The 19,434-nt window shown below is 42.3% G+C and overlaps 3 protein-coding genes across 4 annotated transcripts; 2 read left to right on the top strand and 1 right to left on the bottom strand.

Moving 5' to 3' along the window:
- Positions 1-1,121: 1,121 nt before the first annotated feature.
- On the top strand, positions 1,122-8,029 carry echdc2 (enoyl CoA hydratase domain containing 2). Its single transcript, XM_069150053.1, has 11 exons — positions 1,122-1,444; positions 2,420-2,487; positions 3,312-3,399; positions 3,481-3,567; positions 3,676-3,768; positions 5,475-5,531; positions 5,635-5,697; positions 5,817-5,941; positions 6,913-6,963; positions 7,039-7,086; positions 7,648-8,029. Exons 1-11 carry the CDS (start codon positions 1,216-1,218, stop codon positions 7,723-7,725), a joined length of 987 nt encoding a protein of 328 aa, XP_069006154.1. The 5' UTR covers positions 1,122-1,215; the 3' UTR covers positions 7,726-8,029.
- On the bottom strand, positions 8,026-16,518 carry zyg11 (zyg-11 family member, cell cycle regulator). 2 transcript variants are annotated; one of them, XM_069150051.1, is made up of 17 exons: positions 16,066-16,518; positions 15,778-15,943; positions 15,234-15,445; positions 14,832-15,149; positions 14,565-14,678; positions 14,345-14,461; positions 14,123-14,263; positions 12,952-13,128; positions 11,863-11,927; positions 11,572-11,671; positions 11,436-11,489; positions 11,182-11,343; positions 10,942-10,989; positions 10,640-10,837; positions 10,498-10,550; positions 9,863-9,960; positions 8,026-9,739 (listed from the first exon to the last, which is right to left on the bottom strand). In XM_069150051.1, exons 1-17 carry the CDS (start codon positions 16,087-16,089, stop codon positions 9,546-9,548), a joined length of 2,241 nt encoding a protein of 746 aa, XP_069006152.1. In that variant the 5' UTR covers positions 16,090-16,518; the 3' UTR covers positions 8,026-9,545. The 2 variants fall into 2 exon arrangements, with proteins under 2 accessions (XP_069006152.1, XP_069006153.1); XM_069150052.1 differs by having other exon boundaries at positions 11,436-11,486.
- Positions 16,519-16,560: 42 nt separating this feature from the next.
- coa7 (cytochrome c oxidase assembly factor 7) lies at positions 16,561-19,268 on the top strand. The gene is made up of 3 exons (XM_069150050.1): positions 16,561-16,954; positions 17,063-17,203; positions 17,958-19,268. The coding sequence occupies exons 1-3, from the start codon at positions 16,849-16,851 to the stop codon at positions 18,401-18,403; spliced, it is 693 nt and encodes a 230-aa protein (XP_069006151.1). The 5' UTR covers positions 16,561-16,848; the 3' UTR covers positions 18,404-19,268.
- The last annotated feature ends 166 nt before the right edge of the window (positions 19,269-19,434 follow it).

Raw genomic sequence — 19,434 nt, 5'->3', positions numbered from 1 at the left:
TACCGACTAATGCTAGTCTGTCTCCCTCTCTCTTTACCTCTCAAATGATGCCTTATCAGGCGGAACATGTATATTTAACACGTCACACTTTGTATCTCCTTTTCTTCCCTTCTTCATTTCTTTCAATCTGTCTCTGTTCAACAAGTTTTTAATGTGCATCTGCGCAATTATGGGTATAGTTTCAGTTTACGCATTTCATCCCGCCCGGCCTCCTGACCCGATAACCTGCAGCACACACAGCCCCCTACACTCTGCACCTATGATAAATTTACATCTCAATTACAAATTAATATGATTCTTTGTCCAGAGCCAGTGACATACATGTTAATTAGGAGGCCTAAACAAAGCCAGACAGCAAAGAAATGAACACTGACAAAATACTGGAGCTGATTGTAAATAATCTGATTCATAAAAATGTAACCCGGAGAGCTAAAATACCTTTTGAATATTTCTTAACTGGTCAATTTATACTATACTACACTTGGATCACACACACACACACACACACACACACACACACACACACACACACACACACACACACACACACACACAGATCTGGCTCTGCCATCTCAATCTGTTGTGCCATGAGAGCCACTGTCTTACTGCGTAATTGCATAACTTGTAAAGACCTGCTCAATAATGTATGGTCAGACTAGACACAAGCAGCTTGACGGAAAACCTTACCTCAGCAAGCCGCTTTGTCCAGCCAAACACTGCACACTCCAGGGACAGGGCTGGAGGACAGTGTGTGTACTTTGTCTCAGGTTGAGGGAGCCTCCATTTTAGGGACAAAAAAGGCCATTACACAAATCAATACATTTTAAAGTGAAGAATTGGATTAAGCTTGGGTAAAGCCATGTTTTGGTAAAGGTTGTGGATGTTTGTGTAAGGGAGAAATGGAGAAGAATTAGGTACTAAAATGAAACTTTCACAATCACAAAATTCTCACTTTGAGTCTTGTTGAGGGAAATGAATACCACAACGAAACAAAGTAAATTCCACATTTGAGACTGCAATGATGAAATAACATCGAGTATCATTATAAGTCCATGGGTACAACTGGTCTTTGCTTTCCCACGGTTGCTTCCACAGTGAGGTCATTCCAAGTCCCTCCTCTCACAGGAAAACACCAAGCAGCGAACTTCCTGCTGCTTCACTGCAACTTTACAATCGTCCTGCATCTGTAGGCTTGACGGCAAAATCAAGACACGCATGACAACCATCCTTCGCAGACTAACAGGGCCGAGCTGCTCGTCGTGGCGGCGCCGCGCTATGCTACCGCGGGAAACTTCTAGTCTGATCCACCGGGACGGCGCGCGAGTGCTGGCCGGGGATAGCTGCCCTCTGACGGGATCCAGTCGCGCACACAGCCGCCGGCAGCACACGGAGGCGGCAGATACCGTAGAGGTGGATCTGAGGCGGTTAGAGGGAGCAGACGATGGTACGGACTCACTTCCGCGTAAATCAACATTGTTTCAATTCACTCTTGACAGACACGCGGTTAACAAACACATCAGTTTGACACCCACCTTTCAGCCACACATTTGAAACTACACATTCAAACATCTGTGTGCTTTTACTCGCTGAGGAAGTAGAGGCTGTGTTCCCACAGGTGGTGGTATTTCTAGAATAACATTAAAATAGGCTGTTGTGTTGAAGGGACAGGTGAAATCCTCTGAGGAAATCATGTAAGTTAATATTGGGATGTACAAATTAGTCGCTGTATAGGATTCATACCAAAAACCATTTTACAAAATGTAATGTTAAACAATGTATTTATAAAAAACGAGTAAAACATGTTTTTAAACTGTTTCCCTTCACGGTTCTTCTTAGCTGAACAACAATATCAGGAGGAAAAAAATATATATTCTGACTACTGGAATCTTGCCTAACAAACAAATAAACATTCAAAGTATTCTCATAATTATCACTTATGAAGTCATCTAGCTAACAGTTATTTCTATAATGGCTTTATATGGCCTACCTTTTCTTTTATTGAATAACTGTGAAACCTGTCGTCATTTCCCATGAAGGTCAAATGTTTTCCAAGACCCATGGGTAAATAATCAGGATATAAGAAGCAAATTCTGATAGTTGAAAAGAGGATTTTGTTGTTGTTATTTTGCTTTAAATGTTACTTAAATGATAAATTGATTATCAGAATGTTTGGCCTTTATTTTTCTGTCATTTTATTAATTGAATTTTCTACCAACTGATATATTTATATCAACAGGATTTCATATTTACATATGTTATGTACATTTATTATGTTATATTTATCTATATTTCTTTATCTGTTCATTTACCTGACAGGAGGGGTCTTCCATACTGACTTGACTGGAGAAAGTCATTGAATAGTTGGAAATCAAAAAGTAGTTGATGACTTCTCTTTCTGATGTTGCTTTCTTTTTCTCAGGGATAGTTGAGGTGCTGATGTGCCGGCACAAAGCGAGAAACGCTCTTGGCCATGTGTTTTTGTCACAGGTGAGCAGACCTCTCTACACCACACATACACCGAAACACACATTTCACCGGCTGAGACACGGCGTGTGCATGTGTGTGCGTGTGTGCGTATGTGCGTGTGTGTGTGTGTGTGTGTGTGTGTGTGTGTGTGTGTGTGATCCAAGTGTAGTATGATATAAATTGACCAGTTAAGAAATATTACAAAGGTATTTTAGCTCAGGGTCACATTTTTATGAATCAGATTATTTACAATCAGCTCCAGTATTTTGTCAGTGTTCATTTCTTTGCTGTCTGGCTTTGTTTAGGCCTCCTAATTAACATGTATGCCACTGGCTCTGGACAAAGAATCATATTAATTTGTAATTGAGATGTAAATTTATCATAGGTGCAGAGTGTAGGGGGCTGTGTGTGCTGCAGGTTATCGGGTCAGGAGGCCGGGCGGGATGAAATGCGTAAACTGAAACTATACCCATAATTGCACAGATGCACATTAAACACTTTTACATTACATTTCATTCAGCTGACGCTTTTATCCAAAGCGACTTACAATAAGTGCATTTCAACCATGAGGGTACAAAACCCAGAACAACAAGAATAAAGAAAATACAATTTCTTCAAGAAAGCCAAACTACAAAGTGCTATCAGTAAGTGCCATTTTAAGCGCTACTAAAGTTCTACTGTTCTAGGTGAAGTCGGAAGAGATGTGGTTTTACACTTGTTGAACAGAGACAGATTGAAAGAAATGAAGAAGGGAAGAAAAGGAGATACAAAGTGAGACGTGTTAAATATATATGTTCCGCCTGATAAGGCATCATTTGAGAGCGTGCGCGCGTGCGTGTGTGCAGATGAGGGGGCTGGTGTCCATGCTGTCCAATGACTCAGCGGTGCGCGTGATTGTCCTCAGGAGTTCAGTGCCGGGAGTTTTCTGTGCGGGTGAGTGGTTTCTGAAACTTGCATTCGTGATCAAAGTGTGTGGCAATGATGTGTGACTGTGTATGTTACGGTGTTACGTAGGTGCTGACCTGAAAGAGAGAGCTTTAATGAACAACAGTGAGTCTGATCTGTTTGTTCACGGCCTGAGGTCCCTCATGACTCAAATAGGTAAGAAAGAGAATTGATAGATGGTTGAATGATTAGTCATGTTTGTGTCACACTGAATGTGTGCATTAAGCTGTGAACTTCCCTCTCTTTCTTTGAACGCCTTGGCAGCATCGTTGCCCCCGCCGACCATAGCAGCGATGGATGGCGCTGCCCTGGGAGGCGGGCTGGAGCTAGCCTTGGCCTGTGACCTTCGCACTGCTGGTGAGTGACCTCTGAACCCTCACTTATAAACCCTGAGCTGGATGAGTCTGCATCACGTTTGAGTAGCAACTTCTCTCTTCCTTCAGGTGATGTTAATGAGGTTGGAAAGGGGGTTGTCATGTTCTCTTCACAGCTGTCATCAATCCAGTCATATCAGATCAGTGGTTGAGCTTAAACAGGGTGGTGGAGGATAGTAGCTTCCACTTAGGGCCATTTCTCCAGACTGGAAAACTCCCTCATTGCATTTGTGTAGATTAGAGAGGTTAGGGTTAGTACTTAGTAAAGGAAGCACAATAAATATTCGGAGGGGTCACAAGATGATTAACAAGCCGATTGACAAGTCTGGAAAGAAGAAGAAAACATTTCTGCTACACAAAATTGTGTTGAATTTTTTTACTTTTTTTTTTTAACTTATTTTTAATCAAATAAGGTTTTTTCTTGTGAGATACTGGAGAGTTGAACACCCTCAGGACCCTAAACAATTCAAATGAAACAATCTGAAAAGGGATAGTTACTCTGCTTTAAATTTCTCACAGTCTTACCAGTGTGACTACTGATGTGGGGTCATTGTGAGTAGGTATAATGCACGGAGCAGGAGGAAGCTATAACCTTCATGAGGAAGTATTCTTAGTTATGTTTCTTGATCAACAGCCACACGTTAGTTTCAATCAATTTTGTGACCACTGGCGATTTCATCGTGGAGTTGAGCAGAGAGCGCACATCAAACTTTGTGTCATATTTTTGGGGAACAGAAAGAAGTCGAGCAGGGGTGTTGGGGAGCTACAATCGTGGTAACGCAGACCTTTAAAACGCTTCAGGAAGCCTACGGCAGTGACGCCATGAGCCTGGAGAGGTGTTTTAAATGGCATTGAGGATGCACTGTGAATTTATCCCACAGGGTTACACTGTCAACACCGAGTTCTACTGTGATGTTTTGAGGCATTTGAAAGCAAATATTCGGTGTAAACCACCTGAACTGTGGCGCGATGGCACTTTGGTTTTCCAACATGACAATGTGCCTGCTCCCATTGAAACTGCGTGAGGGTCTCGCCTGCCCTCAACAGGAGCAATTTCAGAACTTTTTGATTGCCCTTCGTAAATTGATGCACTTGACATATAAGTATATGTACTTTACATTTGATTGAATGGTGCAGCTTTCAAAAGTCTTTGCATATCATCACATCGTTCATCTTCCATGAGGAACTGGAACAAGCTGATACGGAGTATGTTGTATATACATTATCACCGTCGGTGTGGAATAAGATGATTTAAACAATCTTAAAGGAAAAAATAAATAGGAAACTGGACGTTAAGAACTTTTGAACAATGTTAAATCAGTGTAAATATGCTTTACAAATACACAGCGGTCAAGCTAAAAACAAGTCTTTTGTTGTGCCTGAGAAGTTGAAGTCTTAAAGGTGTGTTTTTCACCTATAGCATCAATGTTCTGTTGATGAGCACGAGAACTAATTATAGCTTTTGAGGCCAGACACATTCGTCCAGCTGTTCACGTAGACGGAGCCAGATGTGATTGGTTGCATTAGGGGGGGGCAGCTCAGTGATTGGTCGAGCACAGACCAGCTAGGTGAGCAGGTGTTTGAGTCTGCTGCTCTGACAGAGGCATCAGTCAGACTTTACGCCCTCCCCAGCTTAATGGCACTCAGCAGCGCAGACCTTCAACTGTCCTCTGTTCGTGTGTGTTTCAGCACATTCAGCACAGATGGGTCTGATTGAGACGACACGGGGGCTGCTCCCGGGGGCAGGTAAGATGAACAGAGGTCACAGAAAATGATCCTGTACTTGTACAGAGCGTCTAACAGCCACAGCAGCTGTGAGAAGTTGACCTTGAAGTGGTTTGTCCTGCAGGGGGCAGTCAGCGGATGCCGCGGACGGTCGGCATGACTCTGGCCAAGGAGCTCATCTTCACAGGTAGTATTACAGAAATGCTAACATTGCGTTGCTGTAGGCTTATGGTGCTTATTGTTGAGCAAGGGGTTTGTCTCTCTCTCTCTCTCTCTCTCTCTCTCTCTCTCTCTCTCTGTTATCAGGTAGATGTGTGGGAGGGCAGACAGCTCTGGAGATGGGGCTCGTAAACAGAGCCGTAGAACAGAACCAGACAGGAGACGCTGCCTACAGAGAGGCACTCAGCCTGGCCAGAGAGATACTGCCCCAGGTCGGAACACAAACACACTTTTTTTTTTTTTTTTTTTTTTTTCATTCTGTTACAGCTCAGATACTGATGCGTCTCCTCCTCCAGGCAGTGATCTGCTCCTGCTGTTCCGAACAACCCATTTCTTCTGCTTCTTGTCCTTACCTCTCTTCTTTTAGCCTTTCTCCCGTCCTGGTGTTTTCTTCCCACCTTCCCCTCTCTCCCTCTCCATCCTCTCTTCCCTTCTCTCCAGGCCTCTGTCGTTCCATATTTCTTTCACTCCAGTTCAGATGCCCGCAGTCGGCTGGGCCAGAGCGGCAGTCAAGTGGAGAAATTGACCACAAATAGCATCACACACACACACACACACACACACACACACACACACACACACACACACACACACTGAATGAATGTGAGGTGTAGGAAATAATTGGCTGTATGAGCTCTTAGATCTCTTAGCTTCTTCGAAACCTGGAAGGGTTATAAGCCATGGGTAGTAGTCTGTGCTAATATATGCAGTTCCTCCAATTAAATATATGGATTATTTAAAAGGATTCCCCCCGAATATTGAATATCATAAAACTGGAGGATTTTTAAAGAGATGTAAAAAAAAAAAGAAAAAAAAAAAAGGTCAAATTCTGAGCCATACAGGTCGCAACATCCTCCCTTTTAGTACGGGTCAAGCTCCAATTTTCTATGGAGCAGTTTCCTCAGTTTGTAATACAGGCTTCCTGTTATAAATGTATCCAGCTGTAACCGATATAACCCTGATTACATCATTATGACATCATCAGGGTTATTGCCAAGAGTTGCTGAAGTTCCTCTAGAGGCACAGAATATATTATTCAGCTGTCATAGCTTTTCGTCTTTAAATGTGTTGCCAGTTCATCTTGTCTAGGTTTTGGTTGTATTTTATTTAACTTTCACAGTGATGGCTGTAAGTCAGAATTAATACCATCAACATCTAAATCTCTTTCATTTCTCCTGCTCAGGCTCCTATTGCTGTGCGGATGGCAAAAGAGGCGATGAACAGAGGCATTGAGGTACACAGCGGATCATAGATCATCATTGATTTTTCAAATGTCTTTACATCGGTGACTGTGATCTGTCTCTTCCAGGTTGACATTGATTTGGCCATGTCAATAGAGAGGATGTGTTATGCCCGGGTAAGTCTTATCTAATGTGGGTCTAAATTTTCTTTTAAACTAAATGAACAAATTTTGAGGAAAGTGACTTTATTTTACAATATATCTTCAAAGGCCATTTTCTCAAACTGATTTTTTTTCGGAGCCTGAAATTTTCACGTGTACGTATGCCAAACCTTTTAATCTCATCTATATTCTAAAGGTTGTTACCAAGGTGTTCACTCATATATTATATATTCGTAACAGAAATAATGTATTTATTCAATGGCTTTTGACAGTATATTTTGATTTATGGAGTGGTAAATAGAGATATCTAAAATCCCCTCTGTAAAAACCTTTGACTCTAATATATCAACAAAAAAATTCAAATGTTTCGAACCAAGCTTTATCCAATATTTAGAGTACTGTTTTGGCCATTTATGCAAATTAATGCATATTTATTAGACAATGCCTTATTGGCATGTTCTAATGTTAAATTTCATAAAACTTGTCATATAAAAATGAATTGTCTTAATATAAGTACCCAACATGGGAAGCCTTAATGGTGATATCCATTAGTTAATTTTTTTTTACCCCATTCAGGTCATCCCCACACGGGACCGTCAGGAAGGTATGGCAGCCTTCATCGAGAAGAGACCTCCGCAGTACACAGGGGAATAAGCTCTTTCGACTTGTTGGATTTCAGTCACACTGACATGCCCACACAGATGCATGCTGCCCCTCTGTAATCTCATCTCTGATCAACAATTAAAACCCATCGATTGTCTATGTGCATCCCAGCCAGCAGCCAGTGTCAATACATTAGTTAAGGTCAGCATGGGGGCTCAGTGGTGGCTGTCTGTATTGTGACAGTCGGGATGATTTTCATTGATGCAAGACCATAATACGACTTTAAAGATTTTACTATGAGGTGTTTATACTTTTCATATGGCTGAATAAAAAGACAACAACGGTTTCATCTCCACTTTATGGCAATGTACATTCTTTATTTCCAAACTTGAAAAGGTGACTCCGAGCAGCAACATGACACAGTCACAGCAGACAGACAGTATCTTGACTTTTTGCATCTTCCATTTTGAACTAAATTCTTGTAAAAAGTCAAACTGGCCTTTTATCCGGGGTGAAGTTATCTGGGGCAACAGAAAATACCAAATACAAGTTCTGACTTCTGTAGCTCTTTGTCCTTGTTGAAACTGATGATCAGTAATTCAGTAACACACTAATTAAAAAGCTCACCATCAACAAATGATGTACTGAAAACAATAAGGCCAGAATTCATTGAGCAGATGAGGTGATGTCTTTTTTTGCTTAGAGTTATTTGAGTATATTATATTCATGTCAACACATATCTATTTGTCTATGCAAGTCTGCCAACATGTCACTGGTGTTCCTGCTGAAGCCCTGATCTTCTTTTTGTGTTGTCCCTGTTGTATCGGGTTTGACAGCAGTTTAAGTGACGTTGGGCCTGATTACAAAGAAACTGATGACGGGGGCCTTAATAGGAGCTGAAGAAGAATGTGGCTTCTCTGTACAGCAGAAGTGGTGACATGCCATCTTGTAGGACGCTCACATCTCATAGCCAGTAATATTTGAACACAGAGAAATATCTTTAAATATTTTAAAACATTAGTAGTGACAATGTGTAAACATGATTTCTTCACTGCTTACTTCTGCTTTGTTCTTATTCATAATTATTTATCAGATAAACTGAAAAAAAGAAAGAAAAAACCCCACAATGGAACATACAATAGAATACTTTCCACATAACCAATTCATCCAGTTGTGAACTATTACCATTTCTCATCGTCTTTTATATACACATCACATACACGCTTTAAGATGAAGCTACTTGTACAGACGTACATACACATGCTCACATCGAAGTGCTGGTTCTGTCTTTAAGACACTCGGATGCATTGGGAAGTATAGCCAACATACCGATATATACACAAGTTTCTCAAAGAGAAAACAGATGTGACTCAATACAAATGTACATCTATCATGACTACGCTGATCGCATCATTCCCATTTGTGTCCAAAGTACATGCACACCTAGTCAGACATAACTGACTTCGATACTCCCAACTTATGTAAATTCTACTCTTGAGTTTTCTGCATTGCTGGTTCTGCCACTAATTCAACTGTTTTAGGGCTGTCAAATGTTTAGAAGTAAAAATGCTTTGGAGATTCCCAATGAGAATGAACTTCTCTATGATTCAGGTTTTCATCTGTAATGTCTTGAACAACTGAACCCACTGAGCACACCCTTGGCAAAGTGTACTGTCACATCAAATCAAAGGCATTAGCTGATAAAAAAAAAAAAAAAAAAAAAAAAACGAAACGAAGAGGAAAGCAACAGTAGTATTGCGGACCCGGAGGCGTGGGGTTTTCAGTGAACAGAGCACCACGATAAACAAACAAGCAGGCATTCCTAAAATGAACAGCACAAGCACTCAGACAAGCCTTTTAGCTCTGCGAGGTTACTGTGGCAGCGGCGGGCGGCGGCCCGTGTTTGTGTGTGCCGGCTGGCCGGTGCGAGCTCTGTGGTGCTGCAGGCTCTCCAGGATGCTCTCAGCCAGCAGCTTGACGTCTCGGTGGGTCTGTGGGTGTGTGTCAACGTGCTCCAGCTGCTGCAGGCCACCCTCCTCCAACAACATGCTGCAGTAGCGAGAAGCTGCAGACAAGACAATATCAGATCGATAAACAGTTTGGGTTGGTGAGCGACTGAGGCGACAGTGAAAAATGGGCAAAGTGACAAGACTGGAATAGCGTTTGGTTTTATGTGTGCATGTCTCACCGTTCTTGCTGCAGACATGCTGCATGGCCCAGGCTGCCCACAGCTGGACGCCAGGCGTGTGAAAGCACTCCAGCAGGGGAAAGAAGGGGTTAAATGACCTAAAGAATGAGAGACAATCACAATATATTTACTATGTTTGTACTCATGATTTGAAGCTTTGACTCAGCCTTCTAAGAAGGTATATTCTGACCCAAAGTGTAGAGCTCAATATTGTAAAGACATTTAAAGAACATTTGACAGGCTTTTTTCTAAAGGTGCCCTTTGAGAACGGATCATTTCCATTAGAGACCCTCTAATCATCATTCTATGACCTGAGACACTGAAGGGTTCAATTCTGTTATTTTTCTTTATTGCCACTGTGACTAAGATTTAAGATAAGGGCTGTAAAGTAAAAAAAAAAAAAAAAGAACAATACAGTCCGGATGCACACCGACAAAGCAGATCAATATGTTTTTAGACTGATGAGTCTTTTCGATGTTTTTAATGTCCTGAATAAACAGACTGTGTGTGCAAACTTATTTCATACTAGTAATTTATCCTGCCTTCAATTTGTCATATTTCACATGTGAATCGCCTGTTTTCTGCACTGTAACTGATCTCCTGCTTTATTACTATGTCGAGAAGCTGCATCTCACCTGTAGGCCACCATTTCACACTCAGGCGGGGGCCACTTCATAATGACAGCATGCTAGAGAGACACACAAACATATCACGCTCAATCCAATTGTTCAAATAACTGTGTATTTATGAGTTGGAGGGCGTTTTGCTCATTCCTACCAGTTGCTCCAGCAGTGAGGACCGAAGATTAGAGCTGAGCGTCCATGCCTCCTCTCCTCGTGACGTCAGATGTGCAAGGATGCCTGCGGCGAAGTAGCTGACCTCCACCTCGGGGCTGTGCAGCAGAGTGCTGATGTGGTCCAGAAACCCCTGCACCATCAGCTCCCCGTGCAGCTCCCCCACCTCTGCTATGTTGTTCTACACCACGAAAAGGGAAGACAAAAGAACGATGTCTTAATTTAGTTAATTTATTCAACATTCAGTTTTTCTGGAGGGCAAAAAAAAAAGAGCACACAACTCACCAGAAGCCCGAGAACTTTCTGCTGAATAGAAGATTCATTGGGGAAGGACTGCAGAGAGGGGCGGTGGAGGAGAGGAGGTATGGATAGAAAACAACAGTGAGTCAACTCGCCCCACAGGCATGCACACTTCTACTGAGCAACACTTGATTAAGTGTGATGATGAACTCCTATAGAAATCTGCTCGAAGCTGTTCTGTATGTCGAGCGGACTGTTTATTAACCAGTTGATCTGGCGCTGTACCTCTAGAACTTTGATGAACAGGTCCAGGCCCTGGTTCTCGATAAAATGGCGACAGGTTGTTGGTGATTCATCGGTGAGGTTCCAGAGTGCACTCAGTGTAAATTTGAGGGTGGCGTCCACCACACCCTGAGTTGCCTTCTGACGCACAATGTGGAGCAGTTGCTGCAGGACAGGGAGAGCATTTGTAAAGAAAGTTAGCCTTTTTTGGTAAATTAGGGAAGGCGGAGAGAAATCAGCTGAGACGAGAAAAGCACCTTCACTATGAACAGCTCCGCTCCCAGCTGGGCCGTCTGCTCGGTGGACAACTGCTGAACAGAAACACCAGTGTTCAAGAATAAGCCTACAGATGTATTTACAGCAAACGGGATATTAATACAACACTAAACATACCTTAGCAGCCAGTATGGAAATGATCGCCACAGCCATCCTCTGCATGTTCTGGTCTTCATGGTTGCAGAGCCACTGCATCACCAGTTTGGCAGCTTCAAACCTTACAAAGAGGAAAAGGAAGCAAAAGCAATTTGTATTGTAAAGCATTGGGTGTTCAATCAGTCAACTCACATTGAGGCACATTTACAGTTTCAATCTTTAGTATTTTGTAATGACTTTGTAAACATTTGATTGAACTCCATTATAACTAAATGATATTAACAATTGCATAATAACACAGCTGTTTCTCACCTGTTGAATGGAACCTCTTGTAAAATGCGATCGCTGCACAGCGACAGCAGGCAGTTCTTCTGCAGCTGTAGTAAGAGAAAGCAAAGCAGGCGTCATTGTGGAGCCTGGAAAACACGCGACTGCAGTGTCCTCACACAGCCTGTTAATGTTTGTATTTTCCTGTCTGTTCTGTGTAGTTACAGATGGGAAATGTTATAATATTAAATATTATGTCTGTGCCTGTGCAAATCAAAAATTCATTGGTGTAAGTATGAAAAGTTAAAAATCATACAATGTGGTTTTCTTCTTTAAATTACATTTTTATTGCTTATATAAATTCTTCAAAATTTCAATATCTAGTGTTGTAATTATGCATATTGCCATGTCTCTAACTATAAGTGCCACTTTCCACAGTGATTATTCCATAATGCTCCTGCTCAGTTTTGACCCCATCCCTGCTTTTGGTTCCTGTACAGCCCACACTGATTTTGAAATGTTATTACTGAATAATACATTACTTACTGGTACTGCATTGCACTATTTGATATTTTTCTCAAAAGAAAACAAGAAAAGGGAAGCTGCTTTTTGCTTGTGGGGATTTCCTCAAATCATCAAAATGTTCAGATTTTCACAATACATACAAGTTGCAAAAGTTTTTTTTCCTGCGTCGAATGTTTCTCAACTAACAGAGTGCATCACAAAGGCTGCGGGCCGCTGTCAGACAAAACCACTCTCTCCCCTCCAGCTTGTTTTCCATATGATAAACTGTAGCTGTAAGTATAGTTGATTTCAGATAGGTTAGGTATATTTCTGAACACACAAGCAGGTTCTGAGTATGAATGAAGATTATTTATCATTGTGTATTTTATTCCGTTTTTTTTTCTAATTTTGTGTATTTTGTGCTCAACGGAAACACAGTCTACCTATTACAAAATTCATACATATTTTAGAAATGCATTATCTGGAGCAGGGAAAACTTTGTACCGGAGACTTTTTTCTATAGTGTTCAGCGCTTTAACACCCCTTTCACTATTGATGGGAACTGGTGACATGCCAAACTAAACATGAGTGTCCTTGTGTTAGTAAACTGTATCAGGTGTGTGCAGCTACCTGCTGGTGGTTGGGGAAAGTCCTCATGGCCTCCAGTAGAAGCTGAGTGATGGTACTCAGCAGTCGGACTGGCATTCCTGCAGCCAGGTCCTGCTTTGTCAGGTTGAACACACATGCACTGGCTGCCAGCTGGACATTCAGAGTGGCCGGATGATTCTTCATACCCAGAACTACCAGCTAGAAAAAAACAAAACAAGACAAGTGAAGTAATATTACGTGATGTGACACTGATGAGAAACTTCAAGTGTGACTTTGCTAAATTACTCTGCAAAAGCTCTTTAGGAGGAGGAGGATCTGATATGTACAATGTGTGGTTGAGAAAAACATTTTGTGCATTGCTTAGAAAAAGAAAATTTGCTACGTTTTATGTGGATGTACAAATATTGTTGATGGTAAATGTGGTCGATTGAAACAATAAATTCCTTAATAAACTCTCTGTGTCTCTTGGAAGCAGTTGCAAAAACCTACTTGATTATCCGTCACTTGACGTGCGCAGTAACGTAGTTGGCGGACGAAAGAACTACGGGCGGATTGAGGAGTCTGGTTGGTGCTCTAGATTCCGCTTTGAAGCTCTTCGTTTAAAAAGCAACTACCCACGTTTCCAACCGTGAAAATGGCTTTCCAAAACGTGAGTGCGGGGGACAGACTACAATTAACAATTGAATGAGTATTTTTGTTACCAAACACTGTCTGGGCCAACAAATTGGTTGAGGTTCTCTCTGAGGTCTGAGTTTACAATAGCTGTAACGTTACAGTAACTGAACAGTAGTCGTAGCTTCCTGTTAAATAACCACCTTCATTTCCTTCTTTTTCTCTCTGCAAACAATATCATCTGGCTGCTTATTGTTTTATTTTGTGAATGGGTGTTACAAGGGGTGAGACTTGGAAAAGGGAACCAAAGTATTTGGGAGTTGGGCATAAGAAGCTTGTGTGCAATGCATCCTGGTGCATGTAGGCACTGCCAGCACAACTCCTTTATCACACACTGAGAAATGTTTTGCTTCAGCTGACTACATTTACCATCAACACTGAGTGGACATCTATACATAAAGTGGTGATTATTTTTCCTTAAATCAATATATAACAATACGACATTGTCCTCTTATGGATTTGCAAAAATCTGTCAATTAAAATATTTACTTAATTTCATACTATGATATTGTTAATTTACCTTTAGGATGTCAGGCCTTGGTTTCTCCATGATGTGGGTCAGGCTGAACAGATGAAACAGAGCTTCTCTCACAAATCCTTCCCTCTCAGTGTAGCGCCGCAGGGCCTCACAGATCTGTGTCTCATTAGCTTCTCCTGTTACCTGTTTGCACACAGAAGGTAGCTTAGGAAACTTGAATTTCGACGCACTTTGTTCAAGGTTTATGTATGTATCTATGCCTACCTTTAGATTCCCTTCTCCAGACAGGAAGTCAGAAAAACCAGCATCTGTGGCCAGAAGTCCCATGAAGGTCATCCCTGGTCTCTCTTCCACAAATGCCTTAATGGCTACATCTGTCACCTGCAACATTAACAAATATAAGAAATTACTCACCTTTAAAGTCTGTACGCTTTATCTGCAACTTAACTGAGAAGTTCTTACAAACATGCAAACACCAACACACCTGTTTCCTCCCCGACACATCTAGGGAAACAAGAGCGGGCAGGATCCCTGGCTGTCCAAGCAGTTGACGAGCCACGTCAGAGGTAAACTGCTTATCATCACTAATGTCCAAGTGCTGCAGAGGCACGGATTCACACACACCACAACAATCCAGACACACAAACAAGCATGGTTCGTGAAACCTCCCGAGATAGTGTAATAAACAAACAGAAACGAGGTCATGAGTAGACACACATAATGCCAAACTCAACTCCGCCCTCCCACTGACCTGCAATACATCCAGCTGGCCGATGACTCCCAGCAGCTGAGCAGTGCTCATCTCCAGCCTTTTCAGCTGGTGCAGTGTCAGTGAGCGCAGCCGCTCCTTTAGGCCCAGCAGTGGGCTCAGGTTGGTCACTGAAGTGTTGGAGAGGTCCAGGCTCTCCAGCCGAGGCAGGGAACACACGTCAACAAGCCCAGAGTCATAGAAGTCTACATTAGCAAGAGAAAGGGAGCGCAGACTCTGGAGGGAGCTGAAGCGATACCAGATTGGTTCCTCCAGAGAGGACATGGTGAGGCCTGTTAAGACAAGCCGCTGGAGGGACTCCTGCACGACGTTTGAGGAAATAAAAAAAAAAAAACAAGTTTGAATTATTCATTAGTCCTCCCCCCTAACATGCTTTCACTTTACCTGGCAGTACTTATTGGTGGCCAGTCCCTGCAGAATATCAGGAATGGTCAGGTCTGCGTTGACCCTGGCAGCATCCAGCTCCAGCAGTCTGTGAGGGCACAGGGCTTTCTGGAAGGCTTCTGCAGAGATCCGGGCTGTCCGGATGCAGGCTCGTCTCAGCCGCAAGTATTCGCAGTTCCGAAAAACACCTGCTGTGCTGTCATTCAACAGACCTGTGGTGGAACAAACTGGTGTCAAGGTTCCTCTTTAGGATGCACCCAGAACTGAACAGAGATTTGCACAATACTGCCTGTGTTCACCCTTGGCTGGAATTTGTTTTAAGAGATAATATGCCATCAGATTAAGGGTGTCAAAAGTCACACAAGAGATGAATACAACGTAATAATGCTCGCTATTAACCGTGTGATCACGGTGAATCAATCAGGCTGGCGTTTGACAGATCCGCAGCTTATTTATCTGTGTCAAAACAAGAACTTTGCACTGTAGTAGGAACACATCGCCAAGTGTGGACTGTTCAGTAGTGTGTTTTGATGTCCAGGTGTACCTTCAACGGCCATCTTGGCCAGCAGCTGGTCTGCCAGTTCCTGCGGGAAGAGCACAGCCTCCCTGAAGCAGAGGGAGCCATCGGGGCGCTTCACGCAGAAACACTCCAGGTTCTGGCTCACGTAGGTGAGACACAGGTCTGTCAGAGCCGGCGGAGATGCCTCATCCTGAAAACAGAAAGATGATGTAGATGGAGTTTGTGGAGATGCCATTGTTCTTAGTGAGCACACGAGGTGATCACGTGAAAATAGTGTCACACAAATCACCTGAGGCCAAACCTGACACTTACCGTGTTAAGGAAACTAGAGGCCATGGTTTAAAAAAAAATAAAAAAAAATGTGTTTTTTTTTAGCTTATGCAGACCAGAGACTGGCGTCTGTTTTCCCGCGAAGGACGGCAGCTTTGCTTGCTTGCTGTCGATTTCTTTGGGTCTCACTTCACCTGTGTGAGAGCCTCAGGTTGAGATAATCAGTCTGACAGAAAGCAGGCAGAGAGGACGACGCGCCAACGAAGATTAGCGGAGATCCAGCTAGCTGTAGCTTACTTGTTGTCGCCTCCGCGGTGGAAAAACACTTTCCTGGCAAAAATGTAGAAAACTGTCGCCTGTGGCGGAATTCATGTCGATCAATTACAGCAGCGACCGAAACTGTGGACCAAGGAACCGGGTGGGGTTACAGTTTTCACGGCGAGGAGTAAGGGTCTATTTTTGACTGGACAGACAGTAAACAAAGGTTACAGCACCGGAAGTACATGAGCGAGGGGGCGGAGCTACGGTGGCCTGAGAGGAAGGGTTTACAAAACCAGGAAAAAGATCATCTGGAGACAAGCGTGTTAATGTCCCTCTGTTTTTTTTTTTTTTAAAGGGATGCTTTTATATGAACTATTGCTACGGGTTTATAGCAGCTTTACAGCTAACCATCTGCGTAGATTTTTAAGTTAAGGGAAAGCTTTTCGCTCATTAAACTCATTCACCAAGGTCAAACAGCAGCAGTGGACGAGTGAGGCAAGCTAATAAGCCTTGAACACATGTGATTGTAGTAGCGCCAAAACGCGGACCTGCAAAAGTTGAAATATGGCAGGACTTATAAACTTTGAAGATGAGAATGAAGTGAAGCAGTTTTTGGATAATTTAGGAGTGGAGTACAGCTTCCAGTGCTACAAAGAGAAAGATCCGGAAGGTAAGTGTCCCTGCGCTGTTCACAGATCAGTGCTGAAACACGGACCCCGGCCACAGATGGGAATGCATGGTCTGATCTGCTCTGTTTTTCTGACATGTGTTTCTTTAGGGTGCCAAAGGCTCGCTGACTACTTGGAGGGCGTGAAGAAAAACCATGAATCTGCTGCACAAGTGCTCAAACTTAACTGTGAGACACACGGACATGGAGAGAGCTGCTATAAACTGGGAGCTTACCACGTCACAGGCAAAGGTACCTTCTTACTCTCCTTACTTACCCTTATTAAGTGTAGAACTTTATGAGACGGTACTGTACTAAAGTACAATGTAAAGGTGCTGCGCTTTAGTTCAGTAGTCTCCGCTGCTCTTTACATCTACTCCACTACATTTCAGACGGTGAATTATATTATTTTTTAAGGTAAAAATTCCCTGGATTTTGTGTCAAAAACTGGCACACAACTGTAAGAGCTGGAAGGTTTAAGTTCTCAAATTTCATGATAAGGATGTAACAGAAAATGTGGATGTGATGTTTGAGACAGAAGTGGAAAAAAAACTTTTACTGTACTTACTTACTGTACTAAACTGCAAGATAAAGCTTTACAAGCAAACTGTATAATAACATCATTAAATAGATAGAGTTCAGAGTTTTGACTACCCAACAGTTTAAAAAGTATTTACTGACTTCTATTACATACTTAGTTTGATTGATTTGCAGGTAATTGATCATGAAAAATGTAAAGAATCAGTTCAAATACAATTTACTGACACAATTAAATGTGAGATCTTGCTTTTGTTGTGAACACATCAATAATTAACAAGTACCACTTGTAATTTTGATATGTAAGTGAATTTTCTGTTCTTTTATAAAACTTTTAACAGTCTTTTAATTCTCTCTTCTTTTTATTCAGGTGATGGATTTTTAATATAGTTCACATGACTGCTTTCCATAAACTGCATACAGGTCTTTTCATGAAGCTCCTAGTTATTCTCCCAAATCTTTCCACCAGGTGGAGTCACCGAGTGTCTGAAAACAGCCTACTCCTGCTTCATGCGCTCCTGCAATACTGGAGGAAAGAAGTCCATAGATGCCTGCCACAATGTCGGTCTGTTAGCCCATGATGGACGGGCTACGGAAGAAGGCCCTAACCTTACGGCAGCTCGGCAGTACTACGAGAAGGCCTGCGCAGGTGGCTTTGCTCCCTCCTGCTTTAACCTCAGCGCTTTGTTCATTGGGGGCAATTCCAAAGGGCTGGCACCGGATATGACTCAGGCCTTGAAGTACGCCGCAAGGGCTTGTGAGCTGGGACACGTGTGGGGCTGCGCCAATGCAAGTCGAATGTACAAACTTGGGGACGGTACAGAGAAGGACGAGAAGAAAGCAGAGGAGCTGAAGAATCGAGCAAAGGAGCTCCACGGTTTAGAAAAGGAGAGGCAGCTTAAATTTGGGGAGTGACTGTAATTTTACACGTGCTGTTCAGTCAGATTGTTTGCTTTAAAAAACCTGGTGACGGGGTTCAAAAGTTGGAGACGATGTGCTTATTAATTAAATTGACGCGTTTGCCTCATTTACAGTTCGTACGTGATCATTTCAGGGAGCAGTGTTGATGGTGTCAGTAGATTCAAGACAAACAAATCCAATAAGTGTTCATGTGTTAAGTGTTAATAGATTAATCTCTATTCACATACTGTAGATGGTTATTGCTTATGCTCAGTGTTGGGTGGGTGACTGGATACATGGTACAGAGTCATTACATAACAAAATAATTACAAATGTAATGGAGTAGAAAGCACAATGTACATCCGTGATGTCATGGAGTAGAAGTATAAACCTGCTTAAAATGTAATTACGTAAAGTAAAAGTACCTTGAATTTGTACTTAATTACAGTACTTGACTGAATATACTTGGTGCTATTCCACCAGTGGTTTTGTATTTTATTGTTAGTATGTAATTGACATTTAACTTTGCTGCCTTCTTGGCCAGGTCAGCATCGAAAAAGAAATGTTATCTCAACTGTTTCTGAGATGTGTCCTTTCTGTGTTTTTAGTTTAACCAGGTAAAAATGAAGGAACCCGGGAGTGGTCGTAGAGAAGAAAAAAAAAAAGTCTTTAATCTAAACTGTGTTTAACTACATTGCAGTATAAGTGTGGTAACGAATTAATCAATGCGAGGTAAATAATTAATACAAATGCGGGGAACGAATTGTATCTCGTGCGCACGTGGCTTCAATATAAATATGTTTTCTCTCTACGACCAAATCCTCTGTAGTTTTTGTTTTACCAAGTTAAAATTAAAATAAAATAAACGTTAAACTTCCCACTACTGTACATTTCCCCTCCACCCAGATGGTTTCACTACTGGAGTCAGACCACTAGAGGGAGTCCCAGTCAAACGCACAAACTTTGCGCCCTCTTCAAACCCGACTGGGCGACTTTATCCTGAAGTCTGGCACAACAACGAACAAGAGGTGTCCAGATTTGAACCG

This window comes from Embiotoca jacksoni, unplaced genomic scaffold, assembly GCF_022577435.1.
Source record: "Embiotoca jacksoni isolate LCO1_2020_lvr unplaced genomic scaffold, fEmbJac1.0.p SCAF_16, whole genome shotgun sequence".
Taxonomy (NCBI): Eukaryota; Metazoa; Chordata; class Actinopteri; family Embiotocidae; genus Embiotoca; species Embiotoca jacksoni.
Note: the sequence above shows the minus strand (reverse complement) of the source record. Positions and strands in the feature narration are given on the sequence as shown.

Bases quoted from the DNA above. Each gene is read 5' to 3' on its own strand.
- echdc2 (XM_069150053.1), top strand. From the start codon at position 1,216: ATGACAACCATCCTTCGCAGACTAACAGGGCCGAGCTGCTCGTCGTGG. The intron at 3,769-5,474 runs GTGAGTGACCTC...TGTGTGTTTCAG, and splicing joins CTGTGACCTTCGCACTGCTG to CACATTCAGCACAGATGGGT. The intron at 7,087-7,647 runs GTAAGTCTTATC...TACCCCATTCAG, and splicing joins AGAGGATGTGTTATGCCCGG to GTCATCCCCACACGGGACCG.
- zyg11 (XM_069150051.1), bottom strand. From the start codon at position 16,089: ATGGCCTCTAGTTTCCTTAACACG. The intron at 11,928-12,951 runs GTAGCTGCACAC...CTCTTACTACAG, and splicing joins CTTTCCCCAACCACCAGCAG to CTGCAGAAGAACTGCCTGCT. The intron at 9,740-9,862 runs GTGAGACATGCA...TCTTGTCTGCAG, and splicing joins GCATGTCTGCAGCAAGAACG to CTTCTCGCTACTGCAGCATG.
- coa7 (XM_069150050.1), top strand. From the start codon at position 16,849: ATGGCAGGACTTATAAACTTTGAAGATGAGAATGAAGTGAAGCAGTTT. The intron at 16,955-17,062 runs GTAAGTGTCCCT...GTGTTTCTTTAG, and splicing joins CAAAGAGAAAGATCCGGAAG to GGTGCCAAAGGCTCGCTGAC. The intron at 17,204-17,957 runs GTACCTTCTTAC...TCTTTCCACCAG, and splicing joins TTACCACGTCACAGGCAAAG to GTGGAGTCACCGAGTGTCTG.